General features: G+C 37.7%; 1 protein-coding gene across 1 annotated transcript in view; it reads right to left on the bottom strand.

Annotated features, from left to right (window-relative positions):
* PTPRD (protein tyrosine phosphatase receptor type D) overlaps positions 1–20,214 on the bottom strand; it is a 488,669-nt gene that overhangs the window by 50,668 nt on the left and 417,787 nt on the right. Inside the window, exon 29 of the mRNA XM_033122352.1 lies at positions 7,100–7,275. Within this exon, the coding sequence (XP_032978243.1) occupies positions 7,100–7,275 (176 nt within the window). The remainder of the gene's footprint in view (positions 1–7,099; positions 7,276–20,214) is intronic.

Below are 20,214 nucleotides of genomic sequence, written 5' to 3'. Positions count from 1 at the left end.
TTGGTTTTATGTGTGCTATAGAGTGAATGTTTGTGTCTCCCTACAATTCATGTGTTAAAACCTAATCCCTCCACTACGCGACAATATTAGGAGACAGGGCCTTTGGGAAGTTACGTCAAAAATGAAAGCCTAGGATTAGTGCCTCAGAGACACAAGAGAGCTCTCCTGCTCCTTCCGTCATGCGAAGACACACTGAGAAGACAGATGTCTATGAACCTGGAAGCTGACTGTCACCAAGACACTGAATCTGCCGGTGCCTTGATCTTAAACTTCCCAGCTTCCGGAACTGTGAGAAAAAAATTTATGTTGCTAATAAATCACCCATTCTATGGTGTTCTGCTATACCAGCCCGAGCACACGAAGACAATGTTGTCTGCCAGATATTAACAAAGGGGCTGCACTAAACTTTCCCAATGATGTCCCCAGTAAATCGAGTCTCTGAATCTCAAGTTCCTGGCACTTGGTTGTTAGCACAGGAAAAGTACATTAAGCGCTGCTTTGCAGGGGCCGGGGAACACTTGGATGGGACCTCCTGCCACATGGCCTGGTCCGTAGACTTTGTGCCTGGGCCCTGATCATTCCTGGCAGTGGTTGGGTACTCCACGTAGCCCTACTGCTACCTCTGCTTCTGCCCTCGTATGCCCAGGGGCTGCCTGTGGCCCGGCAACATGCTGGCATCACTGCCACTGAGCCATATCATTCGGTGACTTCAAGTTTCAACAAAAAGACATTTCTGTAGACCAGCCAGTATGCAGCATTTCAGTATTTTCACAATCAGTACAACTAAACTGATGCAAACCAGCTGAACATAAGCCTTGCCTGAGAATAAGAGATTTATCTACAGTCTCCAAAACCTTAGAAGTGACCTGATCCAGCCAGGGATTGCAATAAACATAAATTCAGAGAATGAGAGGGGCTTTGCACAGTCATCAGGAGCAAAGTTTTATCTTCTCCTGCCAGTCCAGATCTTTCCTTAGGCTGGGATGCCTCCAATTCACTTTCATAGGAATGTTTTGAGCCAGAATCTGTAGGCTTCCATTCTAAACAAAGGAGGTGGGGTAGGGAAAGAAGGTAGAAAATCCGGGAAACTAACAAACAGTAAGAAATTGGTGGGATTCTTTCTCTTTTATCTGCCACTATGTCTGTTGACAAGAGAAAACCAAGAATATGGAACTTGCTAGATAAGGACCCAACCATTCTTTAGGTTGCCAACATGAGCATCATTCTTTTTGTTGCCAGTGTCCTATTTACATTAAGTATCCAACACTTTTCAAAAACAATCCCATACATCATGTGCACATTCCAAAGGCAACGTTTGTACTGCCGTTCCTACTGCGGCTCAAGGAAAAAGCCGTTTCTGTCGCCTTAGATGGGCAGCGCTTCAGGCCGCAGTTTGAAAAATTAAATGTTCAAGGCCTTTGGCGCTTCCAGTTCTATTTGGAAGAGGACACAGACCTGGCATTTAGAAAGCATTTGCTCTCTGTTAAACTTACCAAACCTTGATAAACCAGAGGGGCTGAGACTTAGTCTGCCACTGGCCAGGGTGGGGCCTTCCAAAACCGATAACAGCAATGAAAACAATAATCCTGCCATTTCTAATAGTCGGTGGGATCCTGCCAATGTTTAACCAAAAGGACCTCACAATCTGAACAAAATCTTAAGATTTGTTTTACAGGAAGACAAGAACACGTTTGACCAAATCCATTTTTGCTACTTTTTTGCCTGAAATTGCCCTCTTAGCCACAGAACCAGCAGTGAATATGTCTCCATCCCACCTTCACTCTTGGTTGGGGCAAATTTATTAAGGCGACATTTAAAGACAGAGGAGCACATAGGAGGAGGAGCATGGTCATTAGGTCAGAATCCTCGACTGGCCAAAGGACAAGATTCTGTGTCTTAATTCCCCAAACTATTACCATGGTGTCATTAACCCAGCCTGGTCCCTTTGGCCTCGAGAGCACATCTAACCTCCATAGCACAAAAAGCAAAATTCAGTGGAACAGGAATTTTTCCATTCTCTGGCCTGAGGTATACAAAAGTCACAATGCACAAACCATTTGATCTGCTCTAGCAATGGACGCCATCAACTGGTCTGCACGATTATCCATTTGGAAACAGAAAATGAAATTTAAATAGTTTGGAAACCAAGTATAGAACTCCTCACTTCTAACTCTATACTTTCACTACACATCAATGTGGCTCACAATGGATGACAACTCAAATCATGAATCATGTCCCATTTACCGACTGTCAAAATCTCTCTCCGACCTCGACACTTATAGCACTAAGTCCTGCCACAATAATAGCTCTTTAAGTGAATCAACTCCCACTATAAAGCTTGTAAGACAACAGGATTAACAGAGAGTGTCAACTATGGGCAGTCGTTGAAGGCAGGCCAGTGAAAAGGTGAGAACTAGGGAAAGCCAAATATCCCTGAACTTTCCTTCAGTCATTTCAGCTTCTAACGATAATCAAGGCTGCCCGAGAGTTTGACGAGCATGAGGTTTACACATTCCCCGTCTTGTACCTCAAGATGGGAAACAAAGTAGAGGAGAAATAGCCAAAAGCAGATAGATGAAGGGGAAAAAAGGGACAATTACCAATAAAATAACAGAGTTTCCTAGGCCAGGAATCACTTTGGCAAATCCTATCTTGGATCCTCCAATTCTTCAAGAGAGGCTGCCAACCATGGGTCCCAGTTGCCCACAAATAACACCCTTGGAATGGAAATCCCAGCTGTACATATTTTACTCTTCTACCAGTGTTTCATTTTTTCCGTACTTTTTCTTCCCTCCATGTGGTTGCCCAAACCAATTCATGTGCTTATTGGCATGTTATGAAACATGGAAACAATTAGAGACCACATTCTAGGGCACGAGAATGATTTTCTACAGAATCAATGAACCACGCAGAACTTGAGAGGATTTGGCAAAAAAAGATGGAAACTGTGGAATAAAACCCACTAACAGTATCTCATGTCAGACAGTACAGTTTACAAGGCTTTAAATTGATCTGTATATTGCAGGCAACAATCATATTTTACCTTCCAAATCTCCATATTTTAGCCTTATATTGTGTTTCGTTTTTTTAATATATTCGAATGAAACACATGGAAAACATTCAACGTACACATTTTGCCTTCGAGTTTGAAAACTGAACGTACACACTGTGCAAATAGTCTTCTCAGGTTTGGGGTCCTTTCGAGGCCACATGTGAGGGGGAGTGATGGTATTTGAAAAACTCAAATAACTTTAGCTTTCAAATGGCTCATTGAAGTCCTAAGTCATCCCTCATATGTGTAATGGTTTTTTTAGTCATTCAAATCTAAGAACAGGTCAGTTCTTTAACAAAAGGTCACTGAGATTTCTAACACCTGCTAATGAACCCAGCCTTTTGTGTGAGTGAGCTATTCTAACTCAGCAAAGGTGACAGGCAGGCACTGCTGCATTATCAACAGCAAGAGAGTGACAAGGTAAGAGTGAGCCAGGTCTAGGCAAAACAGAAAGCTGGAAAACTGGAGGTAGGTGCTAAGGAATTCCCTAGCATTGTCAAATAAATAAGACTGGGGAGGGAGAATGCAAAACTGAACCAAAAATAAACATGTATGAAGAATACATTATCTTTAGTGACAATTACTACTACGTATAACTCATGTCAATATCATTCACTATTTTCATATTGCGTTGCCTCACGATATGGCTGCAATGAAAGTAGCAGCCAAAATAGCCAAGGTCTATTTACAGACTGATTAACAAGTTCCTGCATCAGAGTGTCCATTCTCCTTTGGACCATAACTCATTGGTGTGCTACACTGGAAACAGTGGTCAGGATTCGTCATGTGCAGTGACTCTGTGAATTTGGTCAGGATTCACTGTCATCCACAGAGGGACAAACTCATTTCACTGGAAACAAAAATTGAATTATTTGGAAGTGAAGTTTAATGGTAAAGCCTCCACCTTCTCTCTCTCAAACCAAACAGTAATAGTTGAGACTCACGGAGCCAGTTTGTCACATTCCTTATCTCAGTCAATACCCTCAATAATCCTTCCATGTAAGCCAAAAAGGGGAAATGAAACTTCGAGGGATCCAGTGACTTGCTCATTGTTACACAGTGAGTAACCACTAGAGTTGGAATCTAAACCCAGACTGTGACTGCAAAGCAAACCTCCTTGGAACCATGTCATGAAGCTTCCCTTCCCTCTGATGGTGCTGCCCCCACACAGTCTTGTGTAATAGCATGTTCTCTTCTCTTCTCTTTCCCTTTCTTCTCTCTTTCCCACCCTAAACGTCCAGTCAACGTGTACTCCTAACTACATACTTCTAATACACACAGTGTTTACATACACACATACACACATTTTTTCCCCATATACCAAGGGGGTGAATATTATTTTAAGAACCTGAGCCTTAGCCTTAATCAAAATAGTGCATTTTTAGGCTTAAGCCCTTGGAAGGTGATATATTTAAACTACTGGGACCACCTCCCTTTATGAGGGAGATTACAGGCAATTCCTAACTAAAGCCAAGCTAGTTCAAATGTCTGCTTTGAAGTTGGCTGCTGGCAATTGAGAATGCTCTGAGTACCCAGGTCAGCCCATGTAACCCACAGAGTTCCTCACGGATGGAGCTTTACATTTCGGTAACAGCTAACCACTACTTATAACATTGCTTTTATAGCAAAACTCAATCCAAGTTCTTATTTGAGAATACCTTGCCCTTCCTCCCTGAGAGAAAGGGAACAGGTAATATGGGTGGATGTGAAGGAGGAAGAGTAGGTGTGGTAATTTGGGGGACCAGTGTTTTGTTAGATCTCTCTGTGGCAGTTGGTCATTTATTCTCAAGTGTTCCAGACTGGGGAACAGAGGACTTTTGGGCCTTGGGGGACCAGGGATCATTTGTATGGTCAGATTGTTACTGGTTGAGACTCCTCAATATTGGCTCATGGAGGTCATCAAAAGTCTGGGTGCAGGCTGAATCATTACAGAATAAAAATCACAAGACAGCCTTTTAATTGGCCTCCTTTAGGTCATTTAACAAAGAGAAAGCTAACTTGCAAGAGCAAAGAGTAATTAATGAAGGGAGCAAACAGAGGTTCATGTAGTAACTTCCAAATAAGTCCCTCTGTCTGAGGTGGGGGGAAAAAGGTAGCCTGCAACATAAAGATAAACTGGGTATTTAAGTCACAATGCCTTCCTCCAGGAACTGTTCATTCCCATCAGATGTTGCAGTGGCAGTGGGGCCAGCTAGAACTAACTTTATTATTAGAAGCAATTAAGGAGAAAAGGGGCAGCATTTCATTTGGTTATTTCAAAACAAGTTTCTGTGCTTGGTTAATGAAGGCCTGCAGTGTCAAGATAAAATGTGTGTTTTACTGAAAACAGCTTTTGCAAATGACTGCTTGTTACCAGCCGGTATCTCCGGGCAGAGTGGTCCAGGTAGGCTGGATTTACATGCATGCCACAATATAATAGTTCAGCTGTCGCAGCATCACAGAAGTATTAGCAGGCTGTAGGCCTGGTGGTGAAGCACATGTGTTCTGGAAGAAGACTGTCTTCAGTTCCTAGCTCTGACTTTGGTAGCTGAATGACCTTGGGTGAGCTTGTGGAATGTTCTGGCCTTAGTTTACTCATATGTAAAGTGGAAATCATAGTAGTGTTTATCTCACAGGGTTGTTGTGAAACATCGCTACATCTAATATATATGTTAAACATTGCTATAATTATTAACAGGTATATTCAAGAGTCATCGGGAGGGGAGTTGTTTTTAAAGAAAAGGCTTATTTATATAAGTGTTACCTTGAGTGCAAATCAATAATAGAACCAATTACATCTTTTGAATGGAGTTTGCATGTAAAATATGACAGATATTTGTTTTAGGTCATAAACAGTTTATGCCTAAACTCATTTCAGATAGTACTATATTTCGATATTTCTGTAGAATTCACGTGTTTTAAAAAGATCTGATTCCTTTTTTAGTTTTGCTAAACCAGTTGTGAACGATATCTTTTGATTTCTCACCTCCTTATGTGGAAGCTGAAAGCGGGGTTTTTTTGTATTTTCCTAAGTCTGAGCTTTTCCCTTATGAATCCTCTGGGAGAGCTTTCCACTCTTCTCTTATATACACACCTGGGCTGAGAGAAACTGCCATGAATTGAGCTTAGAAGACCATTTAAAAAGCCTCAACTATCACACAACCAATGGGGAGTTGGGCTTTGGCTGCCTTCTAAATGTCCTTTTTGAGGCTTCTGAGACCACAATAAGAGCCCTCTCACCAGTGGCTTCAAATTCTGCCCTAAATGTCCCATTCTTCAGTGACAGTATGTGCTGTGTTCAGTGATTTTTCAGAGACTTCTTCATTAAATTCTTATGGTTAAAGATTGATTTTTATCAGATGACTACAACGTATGCATTTTGGGAATATGGTTTGCCCGTTATGTTTCAGTTTTGCAATAAACACCATTTAACTAATGTGCCAAGTACCCATAATATTGGACCCATATGATGAATAAAATTCCTTTCTTGAACCTTAGTAAGCAATGACTCCACTATTAGAATCAATTCATTTTGGAGAAGGCTAAACCAGCAACGTGCCCTCCACACATTTATGTGTTTTCTCAGCCTTGTATTAACCCATATTGTTTTTCAGCCTCCCCTGACTTAATTTATGCTCATTTGAATAATTTAAAAAAGAGCCTTTGTCATTGAATTTTAGATCTTACACTGCAGATTGTGAGAAAGAAAAAAGATGAAAATACCGGTAAGTACGTATTGGTGGAATTCTCCCCCAAAGTCTGTGTGTTCTTGTTCAATGTGAGTTTTAGAAAGAATTGGTTTAAGCTAATATACATTTTCTCTAACCAAGTTGTCTACTTTGAGTACTACATTATTTTTCTTTTAGCAATCATATACTTTGTAACATGAGAGAATTTCATTTTTGAAAAGATTAAGAAGAATGGTTTAATCAGAGTTGCTGATGCCCATTCACAATTAATGTTAGAACGTCAGAACCTAAGGTTAGATTACGAACAGAATAAAGTATGCAACATAAGGACTATCTGAGGGAAGATTTTGAGAGGGAAGAGGCAGATATTTATTCTTACCCTGGATCGTTCTTCTAGTTTTGTCATCATAACAACTGTGGCGCTCCGTTGCTCCCATATCATTCTCCAAAAGTCCCCAAATGTTTCAGGGAGAGATCCCTGCGTTGCGATATAGGCATTTTGTTTCCTGTAGCCATCTATGTAGTTGGCATTCACATAGTCACTTCCTGGGATGCCTGTAAAACAAGGAGTATGATTTAACAAGGTGAACATATCACAAGAGGAAACAGCCTGGGGCACAGCCTACTGGCATTGCTATATTATTATTCTACACTATGCTAGAGTCACAGTGATATATTAGAATTTGGGTTTTAAGCAAGATTAAAAGCAGGTCTTACATGATTAAAGAAATGCTTGGATCTTTATAAAATGATTAGGTAGACTACCAAAGAAAGAAAAACACAGCTGATTGTCCACAGAATGCTTTCTCTCACACATTGTCTGTTTTCTCCATTGCATCAGCAATAGATAGCTCAGAAAGGAGGATAAACAATTACCTTGTCACATTCCCTACACTTTTCCTTCCTCATTCCCAGACAAAAACTAAATAAAATAATGCCCGAGTCTGAAAAATGCAATGCAGGATGGAGCATATCATAATAGTGAAACATTCTTTGCAACTTTAGCTAACAGGGAACTCATTTAATCCTCACAGCAACTCTATAAAGTAAGGCCTGTGATGATCTTTCTTTCAGAAAGGAGCAAACTGAGATGCACAGAGATTGAAAAACTTGCTCAAGTTGGTGGAGTCAGGTTTAATTATAGGTAGACAGTCAGCTATGACTGAGTCTTACCCTCTGTAGAGTATTGCTGTCATTTACACCTCACAGGGTTGTTGTATCACATGAACCTCTCTTTGGATCGCGACAGTTACCGCCTAATTGACTGTCGCACTCTTACTTTTATCCTCTGCAGTCTGTTCTCCATGTAGCATGAGAGCAGTTTTTTTTTTTTAAAAAAGTATTTCATTCACTGTAAACTCCCTTCAAACCCAACAGTGGCTTCCCCTTACACTTCAAATAATATCAAACTCTCAATAATGGCTACAAAGCTATGTCGTTCCACTTGCCTTCTAAACTGCTACCCTCCTGACAGTGTTTCAGTTGTTAGAAAACAATGATCTCCTACCTTAGTGTCATCCGTATCCTAGAACACACTGTCTCCTTCTCATCCTAAAATGCTCAGCCTTCATCTGAGGAGGCCTGCCTTTCATATCCCGGGACCTCAGAACTCCCTTGGCAATTCTTTATATTACTCATTACACCGTGTAATTATAGTGTATTTGTTAACTTGCTTATTGCCTATCTGACCTCTATACCGTACCTGTTTTATTCACCTTTGTTATCTCTAGTGATAAAAAGAGTAAATAATCTGTCCCAGTTCCAACACATAATAAGTAGTAGAACTGTAATTTAAGGCGGATATTCTAATTCAAAGTCTAATTTTCCTTCAGGATGGTGCCTTTAAGAGAAATATAGACAAGTTTGAGCTTCTTCCAAGGTAGTGGCATGAATGATTAAGGAAATCAAAGCTGTTCCACATGAGAAAGGACTATATAATACAATTTGACAAAGGAAAAGGTAGGGGTTGGGGATGAGTACCTGAAGAGAGGTTCAGGTTTATTCTGTTGAGACCCAAGTTTTTCAATTCTCAAAGATCTAACTACAGAGATATGGATTTCATCTCTAATTTAATAAAGTATTTTCAAATCGTCAGAGTCAAAAAGAGAATAGATTTAATTGGGATGTATCGAGTTGCTCATCCCTGGAGAGGAACAAGCACTTTACAGGAATGTCACCATGATATGGGAGGTAGCGTTAGAAGCTGTACATGGTCCCCTTTTGCTCTGGAGAAACATGGGTCCTGGAATTATGGAAAAAAAATGTTTTCTTTATAATGGAAGCCATGTTCCGAAACTAAAATTGTTATATTTCACTGATTGCCACTTGCAATTACTTTGACTGCTTTTCTGATTCCAGTTGTAAAACTGATCCTCTCAAGAAAACTAATGAAAGTCAGATGGAAACTACTGGGCTCCGAGATGAACACATGGATATGGAATACCCTCAGCATTAGTGAAAAGCTTTTTGAGCAAAAAGTGAAATGCACAGTTGGTTGTAACATAATTCATCTATTACAGCTACTTGAGAAACAGTTGGGGTTCTGGCAGCCCTTTGTTGAAAAAGATCCTATTCCTCAGTGACATCAAATTACTGTAGATTCAAAGGACAGTTTAAATAAAATCCTCAGGTTACAGCGACTGGAAAGCAGCACATCTACATGCCCACAGAATTTGTTTCTGAGCCAATAATAAATCTGTCTTATAACACAGGAAAAGCCCACTTTTAAAATTGTAACTTTGCAGTTAGCAACACTAAAGAATTGATAAAAAGGCGTCTGTCTATAGGCTTCACTCAGGTACCAACATACAGAAAACTTTTTACCAAGACAATTCAAAATGGAGAAGCTGGGTGAATGATTCAGAAGATGCATCAACTGGGTATTGTACCATTTCCCTCTTGTCAAAGATAACAAATGGGTCTGAACATGAAAATGAGGACAGAGGCCATGGACATGGACTCATATCTACAGCAAGGGAATTAAGCCCATCCAACACTGTAATAGAAATTTCAATCAGTTATTACATAATGAATTGTTTTTAGACATCCTGTTCAAGTTTGAATAATAAATTATTATTATTATTATCACCATTATCAGTAGCAATCAGTAGCTACTGAACAATGGTTGCACTTTCCAGGAATAAAAGTAAAAAAATTTTGCCTGGAAACTCCTAGGCACCTGGGATCAATACTCTATCACCAAATGTTTTAAGAATTTGGGACTTGATATTTTGAAGAGAAAACAAAAATTCAACGACTATTAGGCTAATGTTTATATCCTGAAAGTCATGCTGAGATTCCTCTTTTATTTCGACACTTCTCGGTAAGGAGGTTTTACCTGGAATGAAAGCCTCCTTCCAGCAAATCCCTTAACCCACTCTGGCAAAAACACTTTCCAGGTAAGTTCTCTCTCACATGTCCTTTGCAATGCGGTGATACTGAGAGAGGACTGTGTTCTCTAGAAGCTCTAAGATCTAATGCATATATTCATACAACCCAATATAACAAGTTGTGTAGAAACATTAAAAAGATTTTAGAAAGGGTGGTGGCTTGCCCCCCTAAAAACATTAACCCCAGATTGGAAGCTGAAGTTGAATAGCAGTGTGTTTCAAGTCTATGAGATCTGTTTTCAATGTGACATATTTAGAAAGATTTTCAACCAACTCTGTGAAATAAATCAACCAACCAGCCAAACAAAAAGAAACTGCTGGCTTTCCAAGTGTTCTGGTGCCATGAAATGCTTCTTCAGTAGCTATTGATTGTGATGTTTCAGGTGGGAGTCTGGACCTACAAAATTCTTTCACTTTTTGGGGTGACCTTTTCCAAATATTTGTTTAAATTTTTAATTCCCTGCCTTATCTAGACAATGATTTGCATTTGCTAATGCAACACTAATCAGAGCTCACTACTGATCTATGTAAGAGAAGAGTCTGAGAATTAATTGAATTCCTCCGGGGCTCTGATGGATGGAAATCTAACTTAAAATGAAGTACTGAAAGAATCTAGACTTACTATAAATTAGCTGACGACTTTTGTTTCTTGGAGTCAAGGAGACCTTCGTGTATACCATAATAATGGTGCTTGTCTTTTTTTTCTTGGCGGGGGGTAGTAGGAAGGAATTATTAAAACAAGAGCATAACAAGATGTCTGCATGTAGCTTGTTGTAGGCCAAAATCTTAGGACTTACACTGCTGTGGGAACTGTCTATTGGAGTCAGTCTTAACGTCATTGTTCAAGAAAAGTTTAGGTCTAAAACTTGCTCTTTCCTAGGAATCCATGGCTTTATTATATTTATAAATGTTCCATAAATCCCCATGTACTGTTTCATGTGTACTCTCCAATAAATAATAGTCCTGTAAATAGTATCAATAATGTTTGTCATTCTATTCTTAGAAGTGAGAAAACCAAGGCTAGATCTTGACTTCGTAGTATACCAGTATGCCCCATTGCTGTATCAGAGTGTATTACATCAATTAATGGACTGTTCTATCTTGTGGTACTTAAAAATATTATTTACATGCTTAATATTGGGTCTTTGTGTTTGTGCAAACTAAATTTTGAGCTATAAAACTCAAGCTTTTAAGAATAACAGGGGTTGTGACGAGATTAATGGTTGGTAGAGCTGTACTTCTATGTTCTTCATGCATAACAAGCCATAGCAAACAGCTATTCAAACAGAATCAGGCCAGTTTTAGGACCTCTCTGCATTTGCTGGGAATTGCTAGTTAGAGCTTTCAGTACAAAAATAAGCCTGGGCATGCACTTTGGGATCCACTGTTCTTTTAATTGCCTGCCAAACTTTGAAAACGTTATCATGAGGTCAAGATGCAAGGACAATTCCCTTTTTTTTCATCTAAGCCTGAGATGACTAGGACAGGGCTCCGCGACGTTGTTCCTACATGTATTTGGATATTAGTAGAAGGGGAGGAATTCTTGGAAAGATGAAGCTATTCTGTTGGGAAGAATATTTGTGATGCGTAATTACTGAGGAACGCCTTAAAACATTGAAAGCATGTTGTAATGTCAAAGAATATCTGAACTGTTTTGTTATGACTGGATTATAATAAGATTTTTTTTCTTCTTTTTTCTTCTTCTGTTAATTTGAGAAGGATGAATGGGGCCAAGTGAGTTTATTTAAAAAACAAAGGTAAACACCCCCCAAAATTGGCTTTGCATTTGATCTTGCAGGTCAGCAGAAAAATTGATTTGAAAAGATTTCTCTTGTCAAGGGGTGTCTATAATTTAAGATGTTTTCTAATAACATGCCCTGATGTTATCTGAAAAAGCAGGACCCCAAATAGTACATTGATTATTTCGTCAATGTTAAATGAAGTAATCATAAGAAGAATGTGCATACTTTTGTATCACTCGACACTACAGGAAAAGTCACAGGTGCCTTTGGGAGTCTTGGGACAACACATTGCACTTGTTAAACATTTAGAGAACTTGACCAGGAAACAGGGACTCTGCTCTAGGATTGCTGGCAGTTTGCTCTTTGCTTCGTGGGCAATTGTTCAACTTGTCCAGATCTTTGATGCTTATCTGCTAAACAAGGCATGTTAGACAAATTGATTCCCTCAAGTCCTTTTGAGTTTTAAAATAAGATGTCTCCCTGTTGTATTCTTAACCTTCTTGCATTTGGAAATCTCTGCGAAGTTATTTTAAGATAAATAGAGGCTTTGTGTCGCTCAGATTAGGTAGGGACATGCTCTGATTCTGCTTCAAGCTGAGTCTAGTGCTTCTACCTCTGATGTGATGAGATTTTTTTGTGTGACTGATACTTCAAATCTTGATTAGAATCTGGGGAGGTGAAAAAACAAACACATTGAAGAATAAGAGGGGGTGATGGGACTAGGCTAGTAGATGGTCTGTTCAGAGAAAGAAGCTCTTCTTGGATTATGGAAGTGAGGATGAGTACGAGGCAGCAGTAGGGGAAATGCAGAATCCCACCCATGGCTCTAGGGGACAAAATGCCACCACACTTCGCATACTCTGTAGGTTCCGTGACTTTAAGTGAACCAACATACAACACAACTAATTTTACCACAGGCTAATTGATATAAACAGGAGTTAAGCTTCCTATGGCATGCGATCAATGTTATGACGAAATGACGCTATTTGAGGACCTGCTGTGCAGAGTTGGAGATGGACCTTCAGCTGAGTGGCTGCCTGCTCCCACCCAGGGTGGCATCAAAACCCAGGTCCTTATATTTCTTTTCACTTCTTCAAATCCTTAGTAAAGTTTGTATCAAAAAGAAATTGTCTTTGGTAAAGCAGTTTATTCTCTGTTGTAAGACAGAAGTACTCAAGTTCCACCAGAGCACAAAAGCTACCTTTTATTTGGTAAATCATTTTCCCTCCTCTACTTCAATACATGGACAAAACAAAACAAAACAAAAAGCCCTAAATAACAACAACAAATTGTTGGTTAAGATCTAGATTGCAATTTTTACAACCTACAATGCAGAAAAAAATGTTTACTTTGTTTGCTGACAGGGGCAAAACTAGAGGACAGAAAATAGAAAAATGAAATCCAATAAAAATTATTTCGAGTAAAATTATTTAACTCCCAAAAACACAGGTTTGCTTTCCCCTTCATTTGCACCATGGCAGACACCCACGGTGTATCCGAACTAGCAAAATAAAGGGTTCTCTTTGCCACGTACCAGAGGAAAAAATTGCTTCTTGCAAGGACACAGTGTATTGTTTGCCACGGCATCCCCGGATGTAACTGAAGTTTAGCAAATCACCCTCCATGTTTCGACAGTATGTAGGGCAATGTATTTAGAAGTGTGCCTTTCTCTTGTGGGCTCTGCAGCCCATCACCACCATGAGCATTAATGGAGGAATGGATAACTTTCAAAGAGTTTGTTAAGTCGGCTTCCACCCTCTCAATGTTCTGTCCTCGGCATGGTTTTCTATTCTGCATGCTGAGGAGGCAGGGTTATGAGAATGGCCCCACAGAATGGAGGCAACTAAATTGTCTTTGAATGCATTCCAAGACTGGCTACTAGTTTTGGGGAATTATCAGCACCTCTTTTCTAGTTAGGGAGCACTTTGCCGGCTAATAAAGCAGAGCTTGGCACAGTGCAGCATACCTTTTCAGCCATATCAGAGTTTTGGTCTACTTAGTGTATATTTATAAATATGCAATTATTACAGGGCTTTGTTCAGAAATTAGAGAGTCAGAATCAAACAAGGAGTATGATAGGAACTCTGTCTGTAGGAAACTCTCAGAGCCTCGGTCTCCTCATATATCTCCTAACTTTATCACAACATTATCACAATGTCCATACCCAACACCTCTGTGAAAATCAAATGAGTGAATACATTTGATACTTCTAAAATACCAGTGGATATTAGTTATTATTATGATTGATTTATTACATAAACAAATGAAGTAGACCTAGTCATTCCTAAATACCCTACTGATGAAAAGTTATTCCAAATCTGAAATGTCCCTTTCTAGTTTCTGTATCTTTTAAAAAAATCAATAGAAAGGACAAAAATAATTATTTTATAACTTCCCAGTAATGTACCAACCTGTGTCTATATTCTTCTCAGTCACATACAACCTGTGCTTTTTCTCTAACAATAGAGTCCCACAGAACACCCAAGTTTCTCTACAGCCTCAGAGTAATGGAGTATAGATTCATTGCACAAAATGTACAATAAAAATTTACATAGATGTACAACAAAAATAAAAACAAAAATCTCAGTAACTGAACTAAAGACAATGGAGATAAAAATAAACTCACAGAGCTTTCTGATTTACTTTTCGATTAGCTTCCTGAGAACAAGAGTCAAGAAAAATAACAACACAACCAGCCATCTCTTAAAAATGTTTTTTCTTTTTTACAGGTAAGAAACACCTCAGTTACAGGCTGAGGGAGAAACTGTATACAGATCCCCAAACCACTAGCTGGGCTGCATGCAGGAGAAAGATGTTATTTAAACAGCCAAATTATGCTTTACACGGGCTGCAGGGACCTTGTGAAATCGTTCCAAGTTTCCAAAGGCTAAGTCCCATCTAGCCTCCTATTTAAGACAAATTAAGCTAGAAAAATTTGTGCATTTTTCCTCAAAGAGAAAGAGAGATGCTTTTATATCTTTAAAAAAAAATCACCCTGAAATAAAAGGATTATACTCTGTCATGCTTGTAAACAATTCATGTGAAAATTAAAAGTCTAAAAATGTTGAAGAAACTGTGCTAAATGATTGATGTTCTGAACAATATGAAAAAAATGAACTCAACCAGTAAGTAATTAGATGAGAATTAGAACAAAAAAGTGTTTTTTTTACTTTCTTTTTTTTTTTTTTTTTAAGATGGGGCATACATTCTAAGACATTTCCTTCAGTTTGTTCAATAGAATTTCAAGAGTGAAATAAATAGCGGGTGTCCACAAACTCTTTACCAGTGACTTGGCTAACAAGAGAGAAAAGATAGATGGATCAATAGACAGTTGGAAAGAGAGGAGAGAAAGAGAACCTGGAGGGAGGCAAAGTATCATATTTAGCGGGTTGACTCAGGACACAGCATATGGAAACTATTAAAGGAATTCTTAACTGGGGAAAATAATTTTCATTCTTTGATGTTAGAGTTTCATATGGAACATTTGTATGCACTATTATATAATTAACTGATTTTGCTGGGTTTGTTTGTTTTGTTTTTACTTACTGAAAAAAAATATCAGGTTAGTAGATATCGCCAGTAAAAAAAAAAAAAAAAGATTCACAGCATGGGTAAGACATGAAATGGGAGAATATGTTACTGGGTGTTGACAGCTGTTTTAAATGAATGGGTAGAGACAGCAGAAGAGATACTAAGACACGACTTAAACATAGGGACTGGTGTGTTGGCAAATGGTGAAGCAACAGTACAGGGGACTATTCGGAGGTTCTTCTCTTTACTTTTCAAAATTAGGTTTATCTTGGGGGCAGTTATTCCTGTGAGACACTGACTCATTTTAAAGGTGCTACATTGCCCATCTCACAAATAATCAAGTAGTTGTAACATCACCTATATTATTTACAGGTTTTTTAAAAGTTGCTCCTATTATGCAAATCAAGCAGCAGATGATATATGTTGGATTTCAATTTAAAGGAATACATTCTTCCCCCTCTTGAAATCTGTTATGCTGTTATGGATCTGGTATTCATTTACCAAGCACAAATACTTTCTTTTGCTTCACAAAGTTCTTCAAATCTATGCACCTTTCTCATTTGGATATTGTTAATTTTTCCTTAGATCATATACAAAAGAAATACCAGCTGAGAATAAAAAGATCTATTGATAGTAGTAATAAAATTCATAATACCAACAATGATAATTTTAATAGTTCCCAATATTTACTAGGAATTTTCTTTGTGCCAAGCAATCCTCTGAAGGCTTTACATGCATTAGTGCATTAAATCCCAATGATTCTAAGAGATAGGTACTATTATTAATCTTATTGCACAGATGAAGAAACTGGAGAAAAGTAACTTCTCCAAACAAGCTCTTCAGAAGCAAGAAGAGCCTAGAATGTTTTATTAGGAAAGAAGTTCTTGAGAAGCACATGTGCCCTTGTAAGAATGTATCCATTAAAGAGATGAAGTAAATAAATACATTATGTTTTGAAACTTTAAAGATATACCCCCAAATTAGAAAAAAATAAAATGAACCCACATTTTACTAAGCTTCTTTTATCAGTTTAGCACGTAGTAATGTTAAATAATGTATATAGCATGATATAGTTCATTCTTGTTATTTCTAATTCTCTCATAGACAAAACCACTTAAATCTGGCTTGGTAGCAGAGACAAACACCAGCCAATAATTGTATTTGGGGTAAATCCTCTGGCTTAAGTATTTGTTTGTCTGTTTTCCCTTGAAAGAGCTAATCTCTTAAAGTCCAAAGTTTAATATTTATCTGACTATGCATATTACCTATTGATCTCTGGATTTAGAATCAACTTTCAGAATTTTAAGAATGGCAGGAAGTGTCTTACAAATCCTCATTTTAGAGGAAACAGAACAAAAGACACTAAGTCAGGATGGGCCTGCTAAGTGTTTGTGTATCCATGATCTCTAGGAAATTCGTACATAGCTTATGTAGGTGCCGTTTGTTTTCAAATAGGGTTTAAAATGTTCATTAGAGTTTCAAAAGGGCCCAGCTCCCCCAAAGGGTCTATGCTAATTTGTACTAAGTGACACGCTGAAGGTTCCATAGCTGCTTAAACTGGGGTTCAGTTTTCAACCTTCTGTCTTCTTATTCGATCATCTTCCAAATTTACCTTAAAAAGTAATATTAGAAAAACCCACCTGAAAGCTATTTGTATGTCATTTATTCTTTGGAAAAAATCCAGTTTGACAGGCGTCTAAGAACACAACTGAAGACCTCCAGCTCTAAGATTTCTATCTTAAGTGTTTCAAAATGTATACTGTAACATCGTTCGACAGTCTCCCCACCCAAATAGGCACCATTTTTGAATTAGGTGTGGCATGTACAGCCATAACCATCATGACTTCAGAAATGGCCATAGGTCTGAGCGGCCTTTTGAAGAGAACATCAGGCTTGATACTGACTGACTCATGTATTAGAATTTGTCTCTGATACTTACTAGCTATTAATTATAAATGATTCCTTGACTTTTTAAAATTGAAAAGTTTCTTCACCTGTAAAATTGATAACAACTAGTTTTCGAGACTGTTCTGAACACAGTGGATGAAATCTATACATGTGTTCATATATACTGTATATAAAAATCTATGACTGATACCTTCTGCATAGTAGGTACCCAGATAATCATATCTATTATGACTTTTTTGTCTTTGTTGTTGAATTAAAAAGTAGTGTTTTAAATTTTGCTTTGTATTTAGACCAGGCCAAAAAAAGTTTTTTTTTTAAAAATTCTATGTCGATATGGTTTTTAAAATGAAATATTAATTAGAATCCTACTAATGGAAACATAGTAGTGGCCGCTGTGAAGACTATTTTAGGGGAAACAAAACAAAACAAAGCTTGTTTTATCCAGGATGATAATAATTTCATTGAAATTTTGCTAGTTACAAAGCATTATAGTAAGCAATGTGCCACTAATTGATATTACTGAGTTTATAAGAAGTTGAAGCTTCTTAAGAATATACTTGAGGTATGCAGATCACCTGTGGAATCAGGTAGAGACAGAGGTACTTGACCTGCAATTGTAGCCATCTGATGTATTTGGGTCTCTGATGATTCTCACGTGGTGTCACTGCCTCATATTAGTTAAGGCATAAAATAGGAAATGAAATACTAACATGCAATGTTTGTGTTATCCACAGGTTCATGCCGAATGATAAAATGGATTTTTAGGCCAAAAGATAAGGCTAGGCATTTGGATCCATGCTAAGTTACTTAGTCACAGTCACAACCTGTATTAGTAGGAAAGCTATGTGAGTAATGTGGGCTGTGGAAGCCTGGGTAAAGGAATCAAAAGAGTTCAATTCTAATTTGAGAGTATTATACAGTGTGACTCAGGGCTAATTCTCTCTCTGAGCTTCAGTTTTCTCATCTCTCTATATATTAGAATAACTGTTGTTTCATCAGACTGTTTTATGTATAGTAAATAAAATAATCGATATGAAAACCACATACAGCTAACTTTGGAAAGTCAGAATTGAAAGAGGTTGCAGCCAAGGAAATTGATACTCAGAGAAGTTAAGGTTATAGAACTAGTTAGTCACAGAACTGTGACTCAAACACAGATTTCCTTCATCTTTTGGTTTGTCTATTTCTCTCACACCACTTTAATAAAAGTATACTTCTGAACAACCTTTGAATTCTATAAGATTAGGCATATTATATATTATTTTTATGCATATATACACATTAGTTTCCATTTAGTCATAATTTGACAATACTTATCTTAAATCATTAAAATAAATCCTATCACCTCTCTTCAAGAATTACTATTTTCTCTAAAACCTGCTTAGACCTGGAGGGGACTGGTCTAATGGTAACTGGATTGGTCAATAATTCAATTGTGTTTCCAAACTGCTTACACTATAATTCAACAATTTTAAGCATTTTGTAATTCGGACTCTCTTGAATTTATTCTGCATTTTCCCCAGAATAAATAAAATGACTATAATTTGGAAACATGTCATGAAGTGTCACTATTTTCAAGGAATTCAGTAAGCACATTGACGTCCATATAGAATTCTGGATGCTTTTAATTTTTTTTCTCTCTACCATCTCTCAGGGCAAGTGGTGTAAAAAGTTTGCTCTATTAAATAAAGATACAGACAATATAAATCATTTTGGCAACTTCCAGTGTTTTCTTTAATGTCTATCAGATAACGCTGCAAAGTAATATGATGAAAGTGGACAGCAGTACAGACAGAACAAGAAGAACAAGAAGAAACTAAAACTCTCAACCAAAGTCTTTTAAGTTATTGCCACAGAAACTCAAAACAAGCACATTAAATTTTATAAATTGTGCATGAAGTCACTTAATATGTTACTACACTTGAAAATTCTGGCTCTGTGTTATCCAAGCACCCTTTATAGGAGAAGCCTCAGTTAGTGGTTTTGTGGTTCCAGTTGCTAGCATTTTCTCTTTGTGCTTAAGACATAGGATGATTGTTTGCCCCCTTAAATATCTGCTAGTTAGGGCTTAGTCTAAGATAAAATGCTGTTCATAGTTGTACTCTAGATTAAAGCTCTCTGTACAGCCCATAAACTTCAATTAAATGCTTCTAACCTTTTGCATAACACTTAAAATTTAAAGTTTTGGTTTCTAGGTCAGTTCTAGATTTAGGGTATATTTGCGGGCACAGAGCTATAAAAAGGCAGGTTTTAGTCTGATTGAAGTGTTTTGGATTTTATACTATAAAAATAGCATAGGAATGAAATAAACGTAGTTTCCAACTATCATATTAAAGGAGGAATATTCCTTGTTTTTTGGACATAGTTTACTGTTAAGGTGGTAGAAAATAACAGGTTAAAGAAAACAATGACAAAGTGGGCAAAAGTACAGAGAGGGGGTAGTATTGAATGACCTAATTCTGGGTGAACAAAAAGCTACAACCCAGCAAAGGTAGACTGACAAGTTCTGTGGCCAAGACCATGCCAAATGCGTTCTCAATTTACATTCATTTACTTTATTTCTATAATTTATCTCGCTTCGATAATGAAAGTAAGATTTCTCTGTGATTTGATTCAGTTTCTCATTTACTACTTAGATCATTTAAGAGACTTGAGACAAGAAATTGCTACTATTTTATTTTTGCATTTTAAAATGGGCACGATAGAGATAAAATGTAAATCCTATTTGCTAATCACCTGCATATGCCAATTACAATTTCTAAACAGGACTTGAAAGAAACAATTACCTATTTGACACTACCCTACTTGAACTAGCATTGGTGAAACTACAATAAACTCGATCAATATTTTTTCAACATGGAAAAAGTTTAACTCTTGAACCCATAGTCTCTTTAATCGCCTCAAAAAGGGATTATAACATTTTC

The sequence above is a fragment of the Rhinolophus ferrumequinum genome, chromosome 12, assembly GCF_004115265.2.
Source record: "Rhinolophus ferrumequinum isolate MPI-CBG mRhiFer1 chromosome 12, mRhiFer1_v1.p, whole genome shotgun sequence".
Taxonomy (NCBI): Eukaryota; Metazoa; Chordata; class Mammalia; order Chiroptera; family Rhinolophidae; genus Rhinolophus; species Rhinolophus ferrumequinum.
Note: the sequence above shows the minus strand (reverse complement) of the source record. Positions and strands in the feature narration are given on the sequence as shown.